The sequence below is a fragment of the Triticum dicoccoides genome, chromosome 6A (assembly GCF_002162155.2).
Source record: "Triticum dicoccoides isolate Atlit2015 ecotype Zavitan chromosome 6A, WEW_v2.0, whole genome shotgun sequence".
NCBI lineage: Eukaryota > Viridiplantae > Streptophyta > Magnoliopsida > Poales > Poaceae > Triticum > Triticum dicoccoides.
In genome coordinates this window covers 1,910,070-1,925,972 of record NC_041390.1, presented here as the reverse complement: position 1 = coordinate 1,925,972, position 15,903 = coordinate 1,910,070, and the positions used below count along the sequence as shown (strand labels likewise).

The following is a 15,903-nucleotide window of genomic DNA, read 5'->3' as shown; positions in this document are numbered from 1 at the left end:
GCTTCAGCATTCACCAGAAGTATATAGAAAGTAAAAAGACGGTAAAACAACCGGACGAAAACACTTTTGCCGTTGCGGCTTTTGCCGCATGTGACACGGGCCGCGGGAGGGGAACCAAACCAGGCTCTGAAAAACCACCTCCCGAAGCTCCGGAGGCATCTTTTGAGCAGTTTGCAGGGTTTAGGGGGGGTGCATTATGTTATTTCACGAGACCCCAGGGGGGTACACGGACTTCATCCGGGCTGCGCGTTCTAGCACCTTCCGGCCGGCCGGCCCCACCGTCAGCGCCTTGCAGCGCACGCCGAGCGACACGTGGGCCCCGCCGTCTCACCAGCGCCGTCGGATGGCGATCGGACGGCTCCGCGCGCGTCATCTTCCACCTCTCGTCGGCCTCGAGGCGACCCTCTCTCTCTCCTCCCCTCGATGAGAGAGAAACCCTAATCCCCAAATCCCCAATCCACTCGCCCAAATCGATCCCCTTTCCCCTCCCCCCCCTCCGATCCCGCCGCCCGCCGCCCGCCGCAGATCCGCCCGGCCGCCGCCCCGATCTGGTCCCGCCTCGCCGCCTCCGTCGGCCCCGGCCCGTCCCCCGATCTGCTCCCGCCGCCCGGCGCGATTCGGTCCGGTCCTGCCCCGGAGGAGGGAGGGAGGGAGGGGGCGGCGGAGGAGGAGATTCGATTCCGGAGGATGGTCTGATGGGCGGCGGCGGGGCGTCGATGTTGGATGAGGACGCAGCGGGCCGGATCTGACCGCGCACCGCACCGCAACCTCCCTCCGCCTCCACCGCCCATGCCGGCCGTCGGGGCGCGGCGCTCCACGCGCGTCTTCCTGCCCCGGGCGCACAAGCAGGCCCCGCGCCCGCCGGAGCCCGCCAGGGTCACGCGCTCCGCCAAGCGCCTCGCCGTCTCCTCCCACCGCCACTCCCACTCCCACTCCCACTGGCTCGGGTGGGACCGCGCCGCCGCCGACGTCAGCGACGACGACGGCGATGACGAGGGCCCCAAGCCGCGCACGCCGTCGCCCGAGCCTCCCATGTCGCCCAGGTCCTTCGGGGCCGTGTACAGGCGCAAGCGCCGCCAGAGGCCGCCGCCGCTGGCCGAGCCGGAGGACTTCGGCGACGGCGGCAGCGGCAGGAGGTTCGGGATAGTCTTCACCAGGAAGCACAAGCGGCCAAAGCTCGCCCCTTTCAGCCATGCCGGCGGCCGCGACATCCTGTGCTCCTCGTCCAGGGAGTTCGCTTCAAGGGCCGGGCTCCTTGATGACGCTCATTTACTTGATGGCGCTGCCGGCAGTCGCAGTGCCGTGCTCGTCGTCATCGTGGACCACGCGGATTCCCCCGGGAGCTTCTCGCGCTTCCTCCTGCCCGTGTTGCTGTGGCTGCGCCGGCGCCAGCGGAGCCATGTCCGGGGCCTGGCCTCATTTCTTCTGGCCTCGCCGGCTGTCGCCACCGCGTTTGCGTCGCATGGGGTGCACTTTATCAGGCTCCAGCGCCAGAGAGCCGTAAGCAGCTTCTGTTACAGTATACAGCTTCTGTTCATTCTTGTGCCTCCATCATCTGTTACTTCCCTGTGCAGCCTGTTTGATTGATGTTGGTATTTTCTTCATGTAGAGTGCATTGCTGTTACAGCGGACTATGGTGGTGCACTGCGGGTGGTGCGAGCTCCGTGGTGCTGGCCCATCCCGGCAGCCAGTGTTGTCGCTCAACTTCTCGGCGCTTCCTTCTTACTTCCAGGGCTTGCATTCCGTGATAGCTCTTCGTTTCATATATCTGCCAGCCGTGATTCGCCGGGCCATGGGTTTGGTTGGAGGAGCTGAAGAAGAATCGTATTCTCGAGATCATCTGGAGGTGGATTCTGGGTCTCCAAGCACCGGGGACGCTACACCTGCTGTCGGATCTTACGGAGCGGTTCTGGATTATGTGCCCCTTGAGCAAGCTCCAGGAGTAGTGCTGCATGGTCTGAGGCTGAAAAAGCACCAGAGGAAGCGAAGCTCGATGAGGCACCCCCTGAGCCGGCGCCGCCGTCTCACAGTGAGATTTTCTGACAAGGATTTTGGAGTGAAGGAGGCTACAGTGCGCTCTCAGACGGAACTGCAAAAGCCACCATTGACGGGTGGCCCTGAGGTTTCCGAGGAACCTGTCCAGCCCAAGCCAGCAATGGAAATTTCTCTTGATCTGCTTGAGAACATGGATGACAGCGATGTCTCGACGCCCATGGGACCAAGTGGGAAGCAAAAGAGATCCTTTTTCAAAAGCCCCGTTGATCGCACGAGTGAAAGGCTGGCTCTGTCCGAGGTTAGACAGAATATAGATACCTTCTGCTGCAAAGCAAACCTCTTGATTATTCAGGCTGATAGGTGCTGGAGGGAAGAGGGAGCTGAGGTTATGCTGGAACTATCAAACTCCAACGGGTGGTGCGTGGCTGTGAAGTTACATGGTGTCACTAGAGTCTCTCTTAAGCCATCGGAGCAGCGGTTCTATGTTGTCAACCGGCACACCCATGCCTACGTCTGGGCAGTCGAAGATGGATGGAAGCTTGAGTTCCCTGACAAATGGGACTGGCTTTTGTTCAAAGAACTGCATATCGAGGGACGGGAGCGCAATTCTCAGGGAAAGATTATCCCGATCCCAGGTGTGCTTGAGGTCTCCAATGGCATGGGAGGGACTGTAGCAGATCCTTTCTCACGCCCTGTGCCAGACTATATCAGAACGGCGGATGATGAGGTTGCGCGGGCCCTCTCGAGAGATTCAGCTTATGACATGGACTCGGAGGATGAAGAGTGGCTCATTCAGCTGAAGCATGGGGCCTCTGATAGAAGACGCACCCGTCTGAGCCAGATTTCCTACGAAGATTTCGAGAAATTAATAACCTTGTTCGAAAAGGACGCCTACAATAATCCTGAGGAAGCTAATGATGTGGATCAGCTTCTCTCCAGGCACCCTGCTTTAGGCAAGGGTGACAATGTCCTTGCCATATATGAATACTGGATTAATAAGAGAGATAAGAAAGGCACACCACTGCTTAGGATATTTCAGGTAAATTCGGAGTTTATCCCTTGCCTAATTCCCTGATGTGATCTTTATCATAGTTATCCTTTTAGTTTTTGTGCATTCGTTCATATCATCTAACCCAGCGAATTTGATTTCCCAAAGGGTGCACCTGCTGTAAGGCGAGGGCGGCTGTCGCAGAAATCTTCTGTAAAAAAGAAGAGATCTGTGAAGAGACCACAAAGAAGCCAACCTGGCCGAGGAAAGCCTGGATTCTTCTTGCAAGGTATTTAAAGCTCTGTAACATGCCCTGCTTTTGGATGGCGCACAAATAATTTTTTGACTTTGCTGTACGCAAATCGTGATGCTATTAAATCTTCTGTGACTGGAACCACCATGTCTTGTCCTTTTGCGTTTGCCATTTGACATAGTAACATTTAACCTCACTATGACCGAAAAGGGTGAACATTGTCGAGCTCAGGGATATAGCATGTCTGTTGGCATTCCCTTAGTTGTATATCTATTCTACCTCGGCATTCAGCTGCTGAAGTTATGGAACAATCTAACCTGTAAGGTATTTAAAGCTCTGTAACAAGCCCTGCTGTTGGATGCCACAAAATCATATTATTTGGCTTTGCTGTATTCAACTTGTGATGCTAGAAATCTTTTGCTGGGAACCACCAATATGTAGTAACTTTATGTCTTGGCCTTTTCTGTTTGCCATTGGACATTGTAACAAGTAGAGCTCATTATGCCCGAACGGAGTAAACATCATCGTGCCCAATACGTAGTATGACAACCCCCTTAGTTTTATATCTACTCTACCTTAGCATTCAGTTGCTGAAGTTATTGGACAGTCTAACTTAATAAGGTATTTCAAGCTCTGAAACAAGCCCTGCTGTGGGACACCACAAAATCTTTCTTTGACTTTGCTGTATTCAGGCTGCGATGCTAGAAATTATTTGTGACAGGGAACCACCCATGACTTTATAAATATGTGACGTGTGTGTCTTGTCTTCTTGTGTTTGTCATTTATTTGACAAAATAGTAACAAGTAAACTTCATTATGCCTGAACATAGTAAGCGGATATCACCGTGCTCAAAATATAGTAAGCCTGTAATCATCCTCTTAGCTGCCTGTATATATCTATAATGCCCTGTAATTTAGCTGTTCAAGTGATGTAAAACAGTCTTATCTAGCCTGTACTCATTGTCCTTGTGTTGTGCATTTTGCTGTGTGCAGGTGGCGAAGGGGAGGCCTTGCAGAGGGTGGTGGAAGCCGACCGCGCTGCGAAACAGGCCGTAGAGAAGGCCGTTCAGCTGCGCAGCAGAGCCCAGGCCCTCATGGAGAGGGCCAACCTGGCGGCGTACAAGTCGGTGATGGCCGTGAGGATCGCGGAGGCTGCGAGCGTGTCTAACAAGTGCCGGGATTTCGTGTGGAGGAGCCTCGACTAGCCTTGTGGATTTTTTTGCTCCTTGATCCGCCGTGTGTGATATAATTGGGCTAGGCTGCGAGGCTGTATTTTTTTTGTACCCCCTCCTCTCCTCCGGTTGTAACTATGCGAAGAAGAAGAAGAAGCGGAGTTGATGGATCCCGAGCCGGACTCGGACTCGGAGACGAAGAAACTGTAATTCGTTGTGTAAATGATAGTTTGGTTAGCTAGATGATGATGATGGACCCACCATTCCTGACAATTCTGTATGTTACATGTACCGCCCATGTTTTGACAGAGGAAAAAGGAAAAAAAAAAGACCCCGAGGTATTGCTTGAGCAGAGAGGAGGGGAAACAGTTGAATGATTTGAAATGAATGGATGGATCATCTGACGAGAGTGGCTTGCCATGTTTCCTGAAAACTCCCAGCATGAATGAATCATCTGATGAGCTGCTGTTGGGTGGGGGTTTGTCTTATCAACAGAGATGCATCTCTGTCTCTTGTCCCATGAATCTTGGAAGATTGGAGCATCCACTCTGCTGTGTGAATAGTAGTTATGTTGGAGAGTGTGGTCGGTTTGTAATAAAATGCCACCAGTATCTTATAATTTTATTATTTCACCTTGGCAAAGTAGTAACTAGTATATTGTGTTGCTTAGTTTCCATCCATGTGTATATTTGGATGCTTGTTTAGCTTGGTCTGGTGCGTATGCTTTGTCGAGTGAAGTCTGATTTAAACCTTGAGGCTTCATCGAGTGAAGTCTGATTTAAACCTTGAGGACATGTGAATGCATAATACTCCTGAGAACATGGGCGTGGATCTAAATAACTCCACAACTTGATTATCTTGGCAAAGTAGTAGGTAGTATATTGTGTTGCTTAGTTTCCAGCCATGTGTATACTTGGATGCATTGCGAGCGTGTGAATTTGCTTTGTCGAGTGAAGTCTGTTTTAAACCTTGAGGCTGTAGAGGGCTCGCCTCCGTGTGTATGCGGCATGGCTCTAAATAATTCCACAGCTTGATTATCTGGTTGCTGTCTTTTTTGTTTTGTGCATTCATCAGGAGATAAAAGAGAAGTTTTGCAAGTGCAAAAAAAATGGTAACTTTGAGCCGGAAACATGTGGCGAGAGGAGGAGCGAGCGATGAGATGATCCTTCCAGAGTGGAGAGAAGGGTTGTGAGGCGGAGGTGTTCCCCTCCTCCTCTGGTCGCTGCCTCTCGCCTTATCCCCCTCTCCTCCTCCTCCTCCTTTTCCCCTTCCCCGCTCGACCCACCCACCGCGCCGGCGATGATGTCGATCACCTCCACCGCCGCCGCCGCCGCCGGCAGCCCGGTCTACACGCCGCTCGTCTCCAGGGGCGGGCGGCGCAGCAGGTGCGCCGTCCGAGCCCAAGGTACGCGTCCCTTGTCAACCAACCCTCCAATCCCAAATCCAAATCATCTGAATCTGAAAAATCGATTCTTGCTCCCTTGCTGGGCGTGGCAGCGGCCGGAGAGGGGACAGCCGCCGCCGACGGGGCGGCGTCGGAGCACAAGTCGCTGGAGATAATGCGCAAGTTCTCGGAGCAGTACGCCCGCCGCTCCAGCACCTTCTTCTGCTCCGACAAGTCCGTCACCGCCGTCGTCATCAAGGTCACCCTCCCTCCTGCTGCTCCTAGATGCCACTCTTGTTGCAGCCTCGATTGATGGTAGCTTCGATTGATTTCACCCGCACCGTCGCACTCACGCCATGACGCCGGTATCTAACTATTCCACCAAACCAGTCAGAACTCAGAACCAGGCTCTCATCTTCTCTACTAGCTACCAGCCGCTGCAAATGCCGGCTGATTAAGGTCAAACAGCGCATTCATGCCGGCGGCGGTACACATCAAGGAGTTCATTTATATACCTGCTGGTGGTGCTTCTCTAATGATGTGATGTGCCTCCTTGATGATTGATTGATTGATTGGTTCAAATTAAGGTCAAACAGTGTTCGTGGCGCTAGTGTAAATCAAGCAAGGGTTACCTAACGGCCACACTGATGATGTGTCTGCGCCTCACCTTGATGATCAATTGATTGTTAACTGAAAGGAAAACCTTTTTGCAGGGGCTTGCTGACCACAAGGATCAACTCGGAGCACCTCTCTGCCCCTGCAGGTAGTACAGTATTAAATCGCCTCCAGCCTTCTTAGCAACGTATCGTCCGTTTTTTGTTTCTGACAGACAAGTGGGTTAATCATATAGGCATTACGACGACAAGGCCGCCGAGGCGGCACAAGGGTTCTGGAACTGCCCGTGCGTCCCCATGCGAGAAAGGTGAGGCTGCCGCTTCCAAGTTCTCGCCTTCTGTTATATCACTTACTACGGTAGCGTGTATAACAAGGATGGGATGGGATGCTCTTTTTTCCAATCGTGTTTAAATGCCAGAGATGTACCAGAGGGTTCAGTTCTAACCCTCTCTGGCTTCTTATCATTGTCCGACATAGGAGTATGTTCCTTTCTGCTGCGTACCCATCTCGCATCATTAACTGTGATTCGCCACCGGAGCACAAGGTAGCCAGATGCGTATCTCCGGTGATGTTACCGTATATTGTTGATAAATACCAGCATTACTTGTGCATAGCGGTAAACAACCGTGGCACGCAATCCGTGCTGGCTTTCAACTGGAAAGGGATTTTATTACAGCGAAAGCTCGGTTAGAATCATCTGTTCTTCACCCACTTGTGCATGGCAGTAAACAATTACCGTGGAATGTAAGGGATTTCAAGTGAAAGCTCGGTTAAATCATATATTCTTGACCCACTTGTGCGTAGCAGTAAACAACTACTGTGGAATGTAAGGGATGTCAAGTGAAAGCTCGGTCAGAATAATTTGTTTCCCACCCACTCATGTTATTATAGTAAATAAACAGCCATGAAACATAGTTTAGTTTCTGCTGGTATGTTGTGACCTGCAAAGTATAAAAAGGGGAAATCTCGGCTATAGCAATCTGGTCTGTTTCTTCAACTTTGTGATCTGCTTGTGCAGGAAGGAGTGCCATTGCATGCTTTTCCTTACGCCCGACAACGATTTTGCCGGAGAGGACCAGGCATGCCCTCTTTTCTTTTCGTACTGTCGATGCCACAACTAGCTTCAGATACTGCCTAGCTCTAACACGTAGACGCATAACTGTTTCAGGCTATCAGCTTGGAGGAGATCAAGGAGGCGACGTCCAAGTACTAACCACACAACACCTGTTTTGCTCAGAGAGGGGCTATAGTCAGTCGTCGTTGTCGGGACCTGTATATGTAGTATCTCTGTAACAACAGGAAATAAGAAATGCCTGTCTGGAATGATGTCTGTTGTCATCCATCTTGAGAGAAGTTAAGGCCTGATGGTTGCACTCCCGACTCGTCAATTTTACGATTTATTGTGTGTTTGGGCTGGCGTAAAGCGTACTCCATGACAAGTGAAGTGAAGGATGTTGTGTGAGACGTCGGTCGTCTCTGTTGCTTCTTTTTCTTCCTGAAGGAATGAATGATGTGTGGAAGGGAAGCAACAGCGACGCGCCATTGCCCATGTCCGTGGCACCCAACAACTTATATTTTCTCAATGTTATTATTATTATTATTCTTATTGTGTCTTGTGTTATGCATCTATGTGTTGCTTTTGCATTTGCAGCCACGCTGTTATATGTATGTGCGATTCGCTCCACGTGACGCCGATGATGATTCGCTCCATGTGTCGTCGGTGATGACCGAGCGTTTGAGTGAAACCGAAAAGCTAAGCTAAGCTCATTTCCAGGTTAACTGATCAGCAGGTATTACCATTTGGTCTACAAGAATTGTGTTCTTTGTTATGCAATCTCTGTCTTGCTTTTGCAACCACCAGGTTCATTTCCAGCGAACCGATCAACAGCTATAATGCGCAATTCGCTCGAGGTGGATGAAACGAAACGAACCGAAAACCGAGTGCATTTCCTTTGACCTGATGAGCAGAAGAAGAGCAAGGCCATTGTCACCTCTTTAATCAGTCTGAAAATATTAGCAGGGGAATTCTCACCGGGGATTGATTAGATTCGACGTGGGCGATGGAGCGGCGGGCGGCGGCAGAAGAAACGGAGGAACCCTAGCCACTATCAGTGGGTGGGTGATGGTGAGTGAGGACTGGGGAGGAGGAGTGGTTGCAGTTAGGCTGGCTAGATAGGTAGTACAAGTCCATCACTCACTATCAAGGCAAGGGGAAGGGGAAGGGGAAGGGAAGCTGCTTCATCTTTTTTCTCCCTTTCCCACGGCTCCATCCATCATTATTCGTCACTGTCCGGGTTTTAATTGCCGCAGCAGTACATAAACATTACAAATAATTGCTATCTTGTTGTTACAAATGTGATGCACATCCATCCTTGGGGTGCTTGTTTGCCATGGCTCCTCCGCAGGTAAAGCTTCTTCTCTCCATCCATCTTGATGCATGTCCATTCAACAATATGCATGTCTTGAAGATGATGGTTCTTGTGCAGGAGAGCAACAAGGACGACGGTGCCGCGACCACGCCGACGATGGAGGAGGAAGAGGAGCTTCATCGCCATGGCGAGCGGCCGCTGCTGTCGGCGTGTGAGCAGGAGGATGGCAGCAAGCCATTGCCATTGCCGGTGAAGAGGAGGAGGAGGAGCAGCAGCCTGAGCAGATCGTCAAGGTCAGGCGAGCAGGGGTGGGAAGAGGAGGCGCCTGGCCCCCGGTCGCTGTCCTTCTCCAGGCTCTTCAGCAGCTTCAGGATGATGGCCGCCTCCTCCACCACCATGGACATTGACGAGCTAGCAGCCGCCGAAGACGGATGTGCAGCTCTCAACCCTCAGCAGCAGTGGAGGAAGCCGGTGTGCCGGACGCAGTCGCTGCCGATGACGAGCATCTCCAGGAGGCTCCCCAGCAGGAAGCGGGTGGCGGACTCGAGCTCCCTGCGCCGGTTCCGGGTGTCGTCACTGTCGTCGGCGGCGCCCGCGCCATTGCCGGAATCAGCGTCGCCGCCCTCTTCGCCGTCACCGTCGGAAGAAGAAGGAGGAGATGGAGAGGAGGTGGGGGAGGAGGAGGCGGTGTGCCGTATCTGCATGGTGGCGCTGCTGGAGGAGGAGGAGGAAGGAGGGGCCGGCGACGGCGTGCTGAAGCTGGAGTGCCGGTGCAAGGGCGAGCTGGCGCTGGCGCACCGCCGCTGCGCGCTCAAGTGGTTCGGCATCAAGGGCAACCCCAACTGCGACGTCTGCGGCCACGACGTCCTCAACCTCCCCGTCACCCTCCGCCGCGTCGCCGCCCCTCCCCCACCACCACCTCCTCCCCTCACCGCCGGCAATGGCAATGGCAGCACCAGCCAAGAGGAAGAACAAGAAGCAAGAGAGAGAAGAGGGTTGAGGGGCGTGTGGCGGCATGGCACGGTGATCCTGGTGACGGTGAGCATGCTGGCCTACTTCTGCTTCCTGGAGCAGCTGCTGGTGGGCGACCACGGCAACGCCGCCGCCGCCCTCGCCGTCTCCGTGCCCTTCGCCGTCGTGCTCGGCACCTTCTCCGCGCTCACCACCGCCGGGATGGCCTCCTCCCGCCGCTACGTGTGGGCATACTCGGCGCTGCAGTTCCTGCTCGTCGTCCTCTTCACCCACCTCTTCTACCGCTACGTCAACCTCCAGGCCGTCATCGCCATCATCCTCTCCGCCTTCGCCGGCTTCGGCGTCGCCATCTGCGCCAACGCCATGCTGCTCCAGGCCGCCCGCTGGAGGGCCGCCGTGGCCGCCCGCCACACCCCGCCGCCGTCGTCAGACCTCGACATCCCTCAGCCATAGACAACATACATATACATATATATACTCTGCTGTTCTCTACTCTCTTACTGTACATATACCAGTTACCTGATGGCCACCCTTCTCCCAGATTTTGTGTATGATCGTATATATAGTTTGTAATTTGAAAAATACTTAGACAAGAAGATGTATGTAGTAAGAAAAAGGACATCTTGCTTTTATTTGTTGGATTCTACAGTAGTTAATACGTATTTGTGTTCTCAGCATACACTTCCAGCAGCCTAGGTTGGTTGATACCTAGCTTAGCTATTCCTTCTCCACCTCGGACTTCATCGGCACCTCGAACTTGTCTTGTCAATGGCGTAACTAATCCCCTACAACTCGTCCTTCGGGTTCGAACTGGAGCTCTTCTCGCCCTCGGCCGTCGAGCTTGAGTCATCGGTCTGTGCCGCTGACGAGTCCGGGCGCTTCAGCTTGAATGGGATGGCGGCATGCTTCTTGAGGAACTTGTACATCTCCACCACCGTCCGGTCCCCCTCGAAAGTTATCTGCAAGAGTTTATTTAGCCAAATGAAAGCAAAGAAATTGAATCAGTGGATGCCAATTTCAGCACCTGCGAGCTTAGCTAGTTCTCCTTGCATATCTACAATGGCATACATGCAAATTTGCAGGCATATAACACATGGAATCCTTTCAGCAAGGAGCCGATGACAAATCGGCGGCTCTGAATCGGGCGTTAAACTTAAACACACATGCTTTAGGTCAGTTCAAGAAGTCTGGAGACGGTTCTAACGAAACGTAGATGATATCACTGCCAAAAGCATGTCAAGGAGATAGCTGAAAGACAAAACATACTAGCAGATGTGTCGCTAAATAAAAAGCAAAACGTCAATTAAGTAACTTACAGGCTCAAAGCTTTTCTTCCCAGCTGGATAGAAGAGTATCGTGGGGAATCCATCGGGCTGTAATGTAACAGGAAGCAAGTGTCAGTTCCATCAGTATTCTGGAAAGTCTACATAGACATAGTAGTGAACGGAAGAGATCGAGTATCTGTATTTTCCATGTATAAATTTAAGGAAAGTTAATTAAAAGGAAAACAGGGCTAAATGAAAGGCAACTTTAAAGTTTCTGTATCGGGGAATCAGATCCTCCGCGTAACAGTCATAATCGTAATACTGTTGCACTATTTCAAGATGTTGAACTCAGCGAGATAACCAGGCGGTGATATGGCACTATCCCTCAACAACCTGGCGACAGTGTTCGTCTCTGAGGCTCAACTCGACTTGTTCCACAAGACTCAAGCTCTATCTCTATCATCCTAACCAAATCTGGCAATAGATGGTACGCACGGGCATGGGTTACCTCTTTAACCCATTAGACAAAATGTACCATGATACTGTAGCATATGGATAAATAGGCAACGAATAAATGCACCATAAACAAGTGCAACTGCACATTTAAGTGAAGAAAGTGTTAAAATAACTTGTGCACGTTTTATAACTAGCATTGTTTCATATAAAATGCATGTACAGCTTCTATGACTGTTGATGGGCCGGCACTCAGACTAGTCTAGCAAGTAATATCCAGTTTGAACTTTGAAGAAAACAGTAGGGAAACTGTCGTGACACAGACCTTGGCACGAGGGTGCTCATTGTTAGTGCCGTCCATTTTGGCTATTACAAGGGAGTCGATGCCACGGAGATACTTGGCCAGCTTGTTGTAGATAGGTTCCAGTGACTGACAATGCCCACACCATGGTGCATATACCTGCGTCCAAAATGATGCGGCGTTATGGACAGCACATAATTTTTATCTTATAAAATACCTACCTCGCAAGAACTGAACTTACCTCCAAAAGGACATCTTTTGATTCATCCAGAACTATTTGATCTAGACTCTTGCCAACAACAACTTTGACGTCCTCATCATTCTGCATGGGAGCAGAAAGAATGTCTTATTGCTGTGTAGATAATGACAGAGAAAAGAGATGTCAGATAATTCTTCTCCACTCACGGATTCAGGTACTGGGTCAGACTTGTAGGATGGTGTGAGCTTGTCCTCCAGGAAATCTTGAGCAAATTCCTGGGTATTAACAAGAAGTAGAAAGATGTTTATTAGGAACATTGTACTTTCTTGAACAATGATACTTGATACCATCCTACCCAACAACATCAGCAATGATGAATCGGCAATGACTATAGTGGTTAATAAAGCATCTTCTACAGACAAGTGCTAATTTGGCGAAAGATGAGAAAATGTACATGGACATGGACATGCAAGTTTCTGAAGCGACATGTAGCACGGTATAAGCAGAAATAAACAGTGGTATAAAAAAGAACAGCATAAATCAAATAACAAAAAGCAAAAAACACGTTCATCAGCTTATATATTGCTAACATACTATATTCTTATGATTTTACTTCCAATCTGGAATTTGCAAAAGTATTTTAAGCAATTACCTTAATGGTGTCCAGTGATATTTCACCACTGAAGAAGAACTTCTTAGCATCTTCATTCCCAGTGTAAGCAAGAACCTGCAAAGCAATCAAATCAGCGTGTACAAAACAGAAAGAGCAGACACATTAAAATCAAAGTCAAGTTGCTGCATGCTGTTTCTGTGCAATAAATCAAAACACAGACAAACATGGCAAAAAATAAGAGGCATTACTGTGGTCTCATGTCCAGTGATTCCAAAGTAATTGGCGACAGGTTCGCCAACTTCCTCATTGTCACGCTCCACAAAGACAAATAAAAGCTGCATTTGAGACACAGGCCACGTCAGTGCTTAGTGAGACTCCACCTCGGCAAACACACGAGTTAGAAAGGAAATAAGTGATGGCTTGGATTTGAGTATAAAGCGTGGAACACGACAGAGGAAAGAAGTTCATGAAACACTGGTCCGATCAGCAGAAAAAAATACCTTCCCCTTGAATGATTTTGCTGTTTCCTTGATGATGGGCAGAAATTTTGAGGACTCCTTCGCAACAGCAAAAAGCAAAATCTGATTTCGAAATTAGAAGACAGCAGATCAGCAAAGGAGTGATACATGGGCCGAGAACATGATGAAAATAAAACACCAAGGCACACAGCATGACATACTTGCTTCTTGATTGGATTATCGAAAATCGCAGGGGCGGTCTCCTGTGTGAGGGTGGTGATCAATGGGATTTTGTTGGCCGACACAAACTCGGCAATCGCAGACGCTCTGAACTCGCCATCTGCAAGACACATGGTACATTATTATCCAATTGAATGGCCAAACCAAAACGTGTAAAAATGGAAAGGAAAGGCTGGCGCTGAAAGCCAAAGCAGCTTGGAGGTGAAGATACCAAAAACGGTCAACTTCTCCTCCTCTTTCTTCAGCAGAACTATGGATGGACGCTTTGCTTCCGGGTCAATGTGGAAAAGCTTGGCTACATCGGGGCTGGTGGTCTGATAAAAGCTGATGGTATCTTCCAGCCTTGAAGCAGCAGCAAGTTCATCACTGTGAGCACCCTATATCATTTGATGACACAGTAATTTAATGATTCATCACCATAGTGTATATATATATGCAGCGCAGAATTAGAATAGCCAAAAATACAAGCGCATCTCGGATTTGTTTTCAGTACATGGTAACAGATCATGCAGGTTGACATTTTATCTAGTAGTGAGCAAAGGAATCATGGAACAGACGAAATGTAATTTTGGATCAATCTGGGGTAACATGGCCACATGGATGGTTGTTGCAATTCAAGCCTCGAAGCAGCAGCAAGCTCATCACTATGAGCACCCTATAACATTCAATGATAGAGTAATTAAGGATTTTATCACAATGTTATATGCAAGTGTCCGATAGCTAAACATATGAGCGCATCTGGGAGCCGTTCTCAGCACATGGTAACGGAACATGCAGGTTGACATTTTATCTACTACTGTAGTAGTGAGCAAGCAAAAGAACAAGGGCATTCAGAAAAAACAGGTGCATTGTATTTGTGGTCAACTAAATTTGGGGTAACAAACATGGCCACATGAGTGCTTTGGTTGGAATTCAGGCATTGTATTCTTTGGTCAATCTGGGTAACATGGGTTGCAATTGAAGCGATTTAGGTTGCTTGGCTTTGCATTGCGTACCGATAGCTAAACATACGAGCGGATCTCAGATTTGTTCTGAGCGCATGGAAACAGAAGATGCAGGTTGACATTTCATCCAGTGAGTTAAGTTAACAGAATATTCAGGGGAAGTGAGAAAAACAGGTGCATTGCACTTGTGGTCAGCTAATTTGGGGTAACATGGCCACATGAGCTGTTTGGTTGCGATTCAAGCACTGTATTCTTGGGTCAATCTGTGTAACATGGTTTGGAATTGAAGCAATTTTGGGTTTGGTTGACTTTGCTGCCACTGGAGAAGGCGCATTGCGTAGCGTACCGAGAGGTGGTCGAGGAATGCGAGCACGGCCACGTCGTCGCCGGTGACGACCTTCTCGGCCTCGTCGACGGCGGTGAGGTTCTGCACCGCCGGGCCCAGCTTCTTGCTGATCCAAGCGACAATGGCGTCCCTGCAGCAAATCCAAAATTCATTCTTAACAGCAGCGGAGCTGGAGCAGTGAGGGAATTGGGGATCTGGTGAAATTTCTCACTTGGTCCTCTCGCCGGAGTAGTCCCTGGGCACGCCGTCGATGAAGAAGAGGAGGGTGGGGTAGCCCTGCACGTCGTGCGCCTGCGCCAGGTCGTGCTCCTCGGTAGCGTCCACCTTGGCCAGCGCCACGTCGACCCCCTGCTCGGCGAGGTGCGCCGCGGCGGCGGCGTAGTGGGGGGCCAGCGCGCGGCAGTGGCCGCACCAGGGCGCGTAGAACTCGACCATCACGTGGCGGCGGGCCGCGAGGACGGCGGTGAAGTTGGCGGCGGTGAGGAGGAGCACGTGGGCCTCGTCCACCTCGGGGCCCTGGGAGGACTCATCTGACCCGTCGTCGTCGCCGAAGAGGTCCTCGTCTTCGTCGTAGTCGGCGTCGAGGCCGGGGAAGTCCGGAGCGCCGTCCTCGGGGTCGTCGGTGGGGGTGGACGGGGTGGAGTCGTCGAGGCCGGCGTTCTTGATGAGGTACTCCAGGTCGATGTCCGGGTTGGAGGTGGGGACTGCGGCGGAGGCGGCGAGGGGGAGGAGGAGGAAGGGGGTGGCGAGGAGGAGCAGCAGCAGGAAAGATCGGGGCGTCAGCATCGCCGCCATGGCCGGCCGGCGGGCGAGGAGCGTGGGAGAGCGTGTGGGAAGTGGGAGTGGGAATGGAAATGGATCCGCCGGCTGGACTTGCCAAGACTCCATTTTTCAGGAGAGAGTCCACCATATTACTTACATGAGGACCGCGTGAGTGAGCCCCAAACAACTCCTTCTGCTGGGCCAGGCCCAACCAATGCCAAGATGATTAAAGATGGGCGGCGGCGGTACCCGTGGGTGTCGTATCCCTCTTGAGGGCGTCGCGGCGGTCCATCTCTCTAGGTCGGCCAGGCCTCTGGGTGAAACCCCCTGACCGTTTCTCCGGTCTCGGCGGCGGCGACGTGTTGTTGCCGTTTCTCTCCCAGGAGCATCGTCGTGGAGCCCAGGTTGTCTCCGACGTGCCGTGCCGCCATCAACGGACACTTTCAAACCCTGCCTTGAAGCTTCTTCATTGCTGTTGCAAAATGGTTGCATTTACCTTCTTATCTTGCACGCGGGTCCTCGCTGGCACACCCCAAATTCTCAATCTTTGCGGACAAGTTCGGGCTCCATGATC

At 51.1% G+C, this 15,903-nt stretch overlaps 4 protein-coding genes across 4 annotated transcripts; 3 read left to right on the top strand and 1 right to left on the bottom strand.

The window, feature by feature from the left end:
- The first annotated feature begins 503 nt into the window (after window positions 1-503).
- On the top strand, window positions 504-5,050 carry LOC119319158. The gene is made up of 4 exons (XM_037593644.1): window positions 504-1,500; window positions 1,610-3,034; window positions 3,152-3,272; window positions 4,230-5,050. Exons 1-4 carry the CDS (start codon window positions 724-726, stop codon window positions 4,439-4,441), a joined length of 2,535 nt encoding a protein of 844 aa, XP_037449541.1. The 5' UTR covers window positions 504-723; the 3' UTR covers window positions 4,442-5,050.
- A 572-nt stretch (window positions 5,051-5,622) lies between these two features.
- Window positions 5,623-7,816, top strand: LOC119319157 (ferredoxin-thioredoxin reductase catalytic chain, chloroplastic). Its single transcript, XM_037593643.1, has 6 exons — window positions 5,623-5,813; window positions 5,906-6,051; window positions 6,506-6,555; window positions 6,643-6,714; window positions 7,426-7,486; window positions 7,576-7,816. The coding sequence occupies exons 1-6, from the start codon at window positions 5,708-5,710 to the stop codon at window positions 7,618-7,620; spliced, it is 480 nt and encodes a 159-aa protein (XP_037449540.1). The 5' UTR covers window positions 5,623-5,707; the 3' UTR covers window positions 7,621-7,816.
- A 692-nt stretch (window positions 7,817-8,508) lies between these two features.
- On the top strand, window positions 8,509-10,380 carry LOC119319156. The gene is made up of 2 exons (XM_037593642.1): window positions 8,509-8,812; window positions 8,894-10,380. Exons 1-2 carry the CDS (start codon window positions 8,798-8,800, stop codon window positions 10,199-10,201), a joined length of 1,323 nt encoding a protein of 440 aa, XP_037449539.1. The 5' UTR covers window positions 8,509-8,797; the 3' UTR covers window positions 10,202-10,380.
- Window positions 10,353-15,449, bottom strand: LOC119319155 (protein disulfide isomerase-like 1-4). Its single transcript, XM_037593641.1, has 12 exons — window positions 14,779-15,449; window positions 14,568-14,697; window positions 13,489-13,654; window positions 13,259-13,377; window positions 13,080-13,160; window positions 12,828-12,914; window positions 12,619-12,693; window positions 12,173-12,241; window positions 12,009-12,089; window positions 11,792-11,926; window positions 11,065-11,121; window positions 10,353-10,707 (listed from the first exon to the last, which is right to left on the bottom strand). The coding sequence occupies exons 1-12, from the start codon at window positions 15,360-15,362 to the stop codon at window positions 10,534-10,536; spliced, it is 1,758 nt and encodes a 585-aa protein (XP_037449538.1). The 5' UTR covers window positions 15,363-15,449; the 3' UTR covers window positions 10,353-10,533.
- Window positions 15,450-15,903: the final 454 nt, after the last annotated feature.

Coding starts and splice junctions, on each gene's coding strand:
- LOC119319158 (XM_037593644.1), top strand. CDS start 724: ATGAGGACGCAGCGGGCCGGATCTGACCGCGCACCGCACCGCAACCTC. Junction 3,035..3,151: donor CACTGCTTAGGATATTTCAG/GTAAATTCGGAG, acceptor GATTTCCCAAAG/GGTGCACCTGCTGTAAGGCG. Junction 3,273..4,229: donor GCCTGGATTCTTCTTGCAAG/GTATTTAAAGCT, acceptor TGCTGTGTGCAG/GTGGCGAAGGGGAGGCCTTG.
- LOC119319157 (XM_037593643.1), top strand. CDS start 5,708: ATGATGTCGATCACCTCCACCGCCGCCGCCGCCGCCGGCAGCCCGGTC. Junction 5,814..5,905: donor GTGCGCCGTCCGAGCCCAAG/GTACGCGTCCCT, acceptor TGGGCGTGGCAG/CGGCCGGAGAGGGGACAGCC. Junction 7,487..7,575: donor ATTTTGCCGGAGAGGACCAG/GCATGCCCTCTT, acceptor TAACTGTTTCAG/GCTATCAGCTTGGAGGAGAT.
- LOC119319155 (XM_037593641.1), bottom strand. CDS start 15,362: ATGGCGGCGATGCTGACGCCCCGATCTTTCCTGCTGCTGCTCCTCCTC. Junction 13,655..14,567: donor CATTCCTCGACCACCTCTCG/GTACGCTACGCA, acceptor CAAATGATATAG/GGTGCTCACAGTGATGAACT. Junction 12,090..12,172: donor CTGACCCAGTACCTGAATCC/GTGAGTGGAGAA, acceptor GCTCCCATGCAG/AATGATGAGGACGTCAAAGT.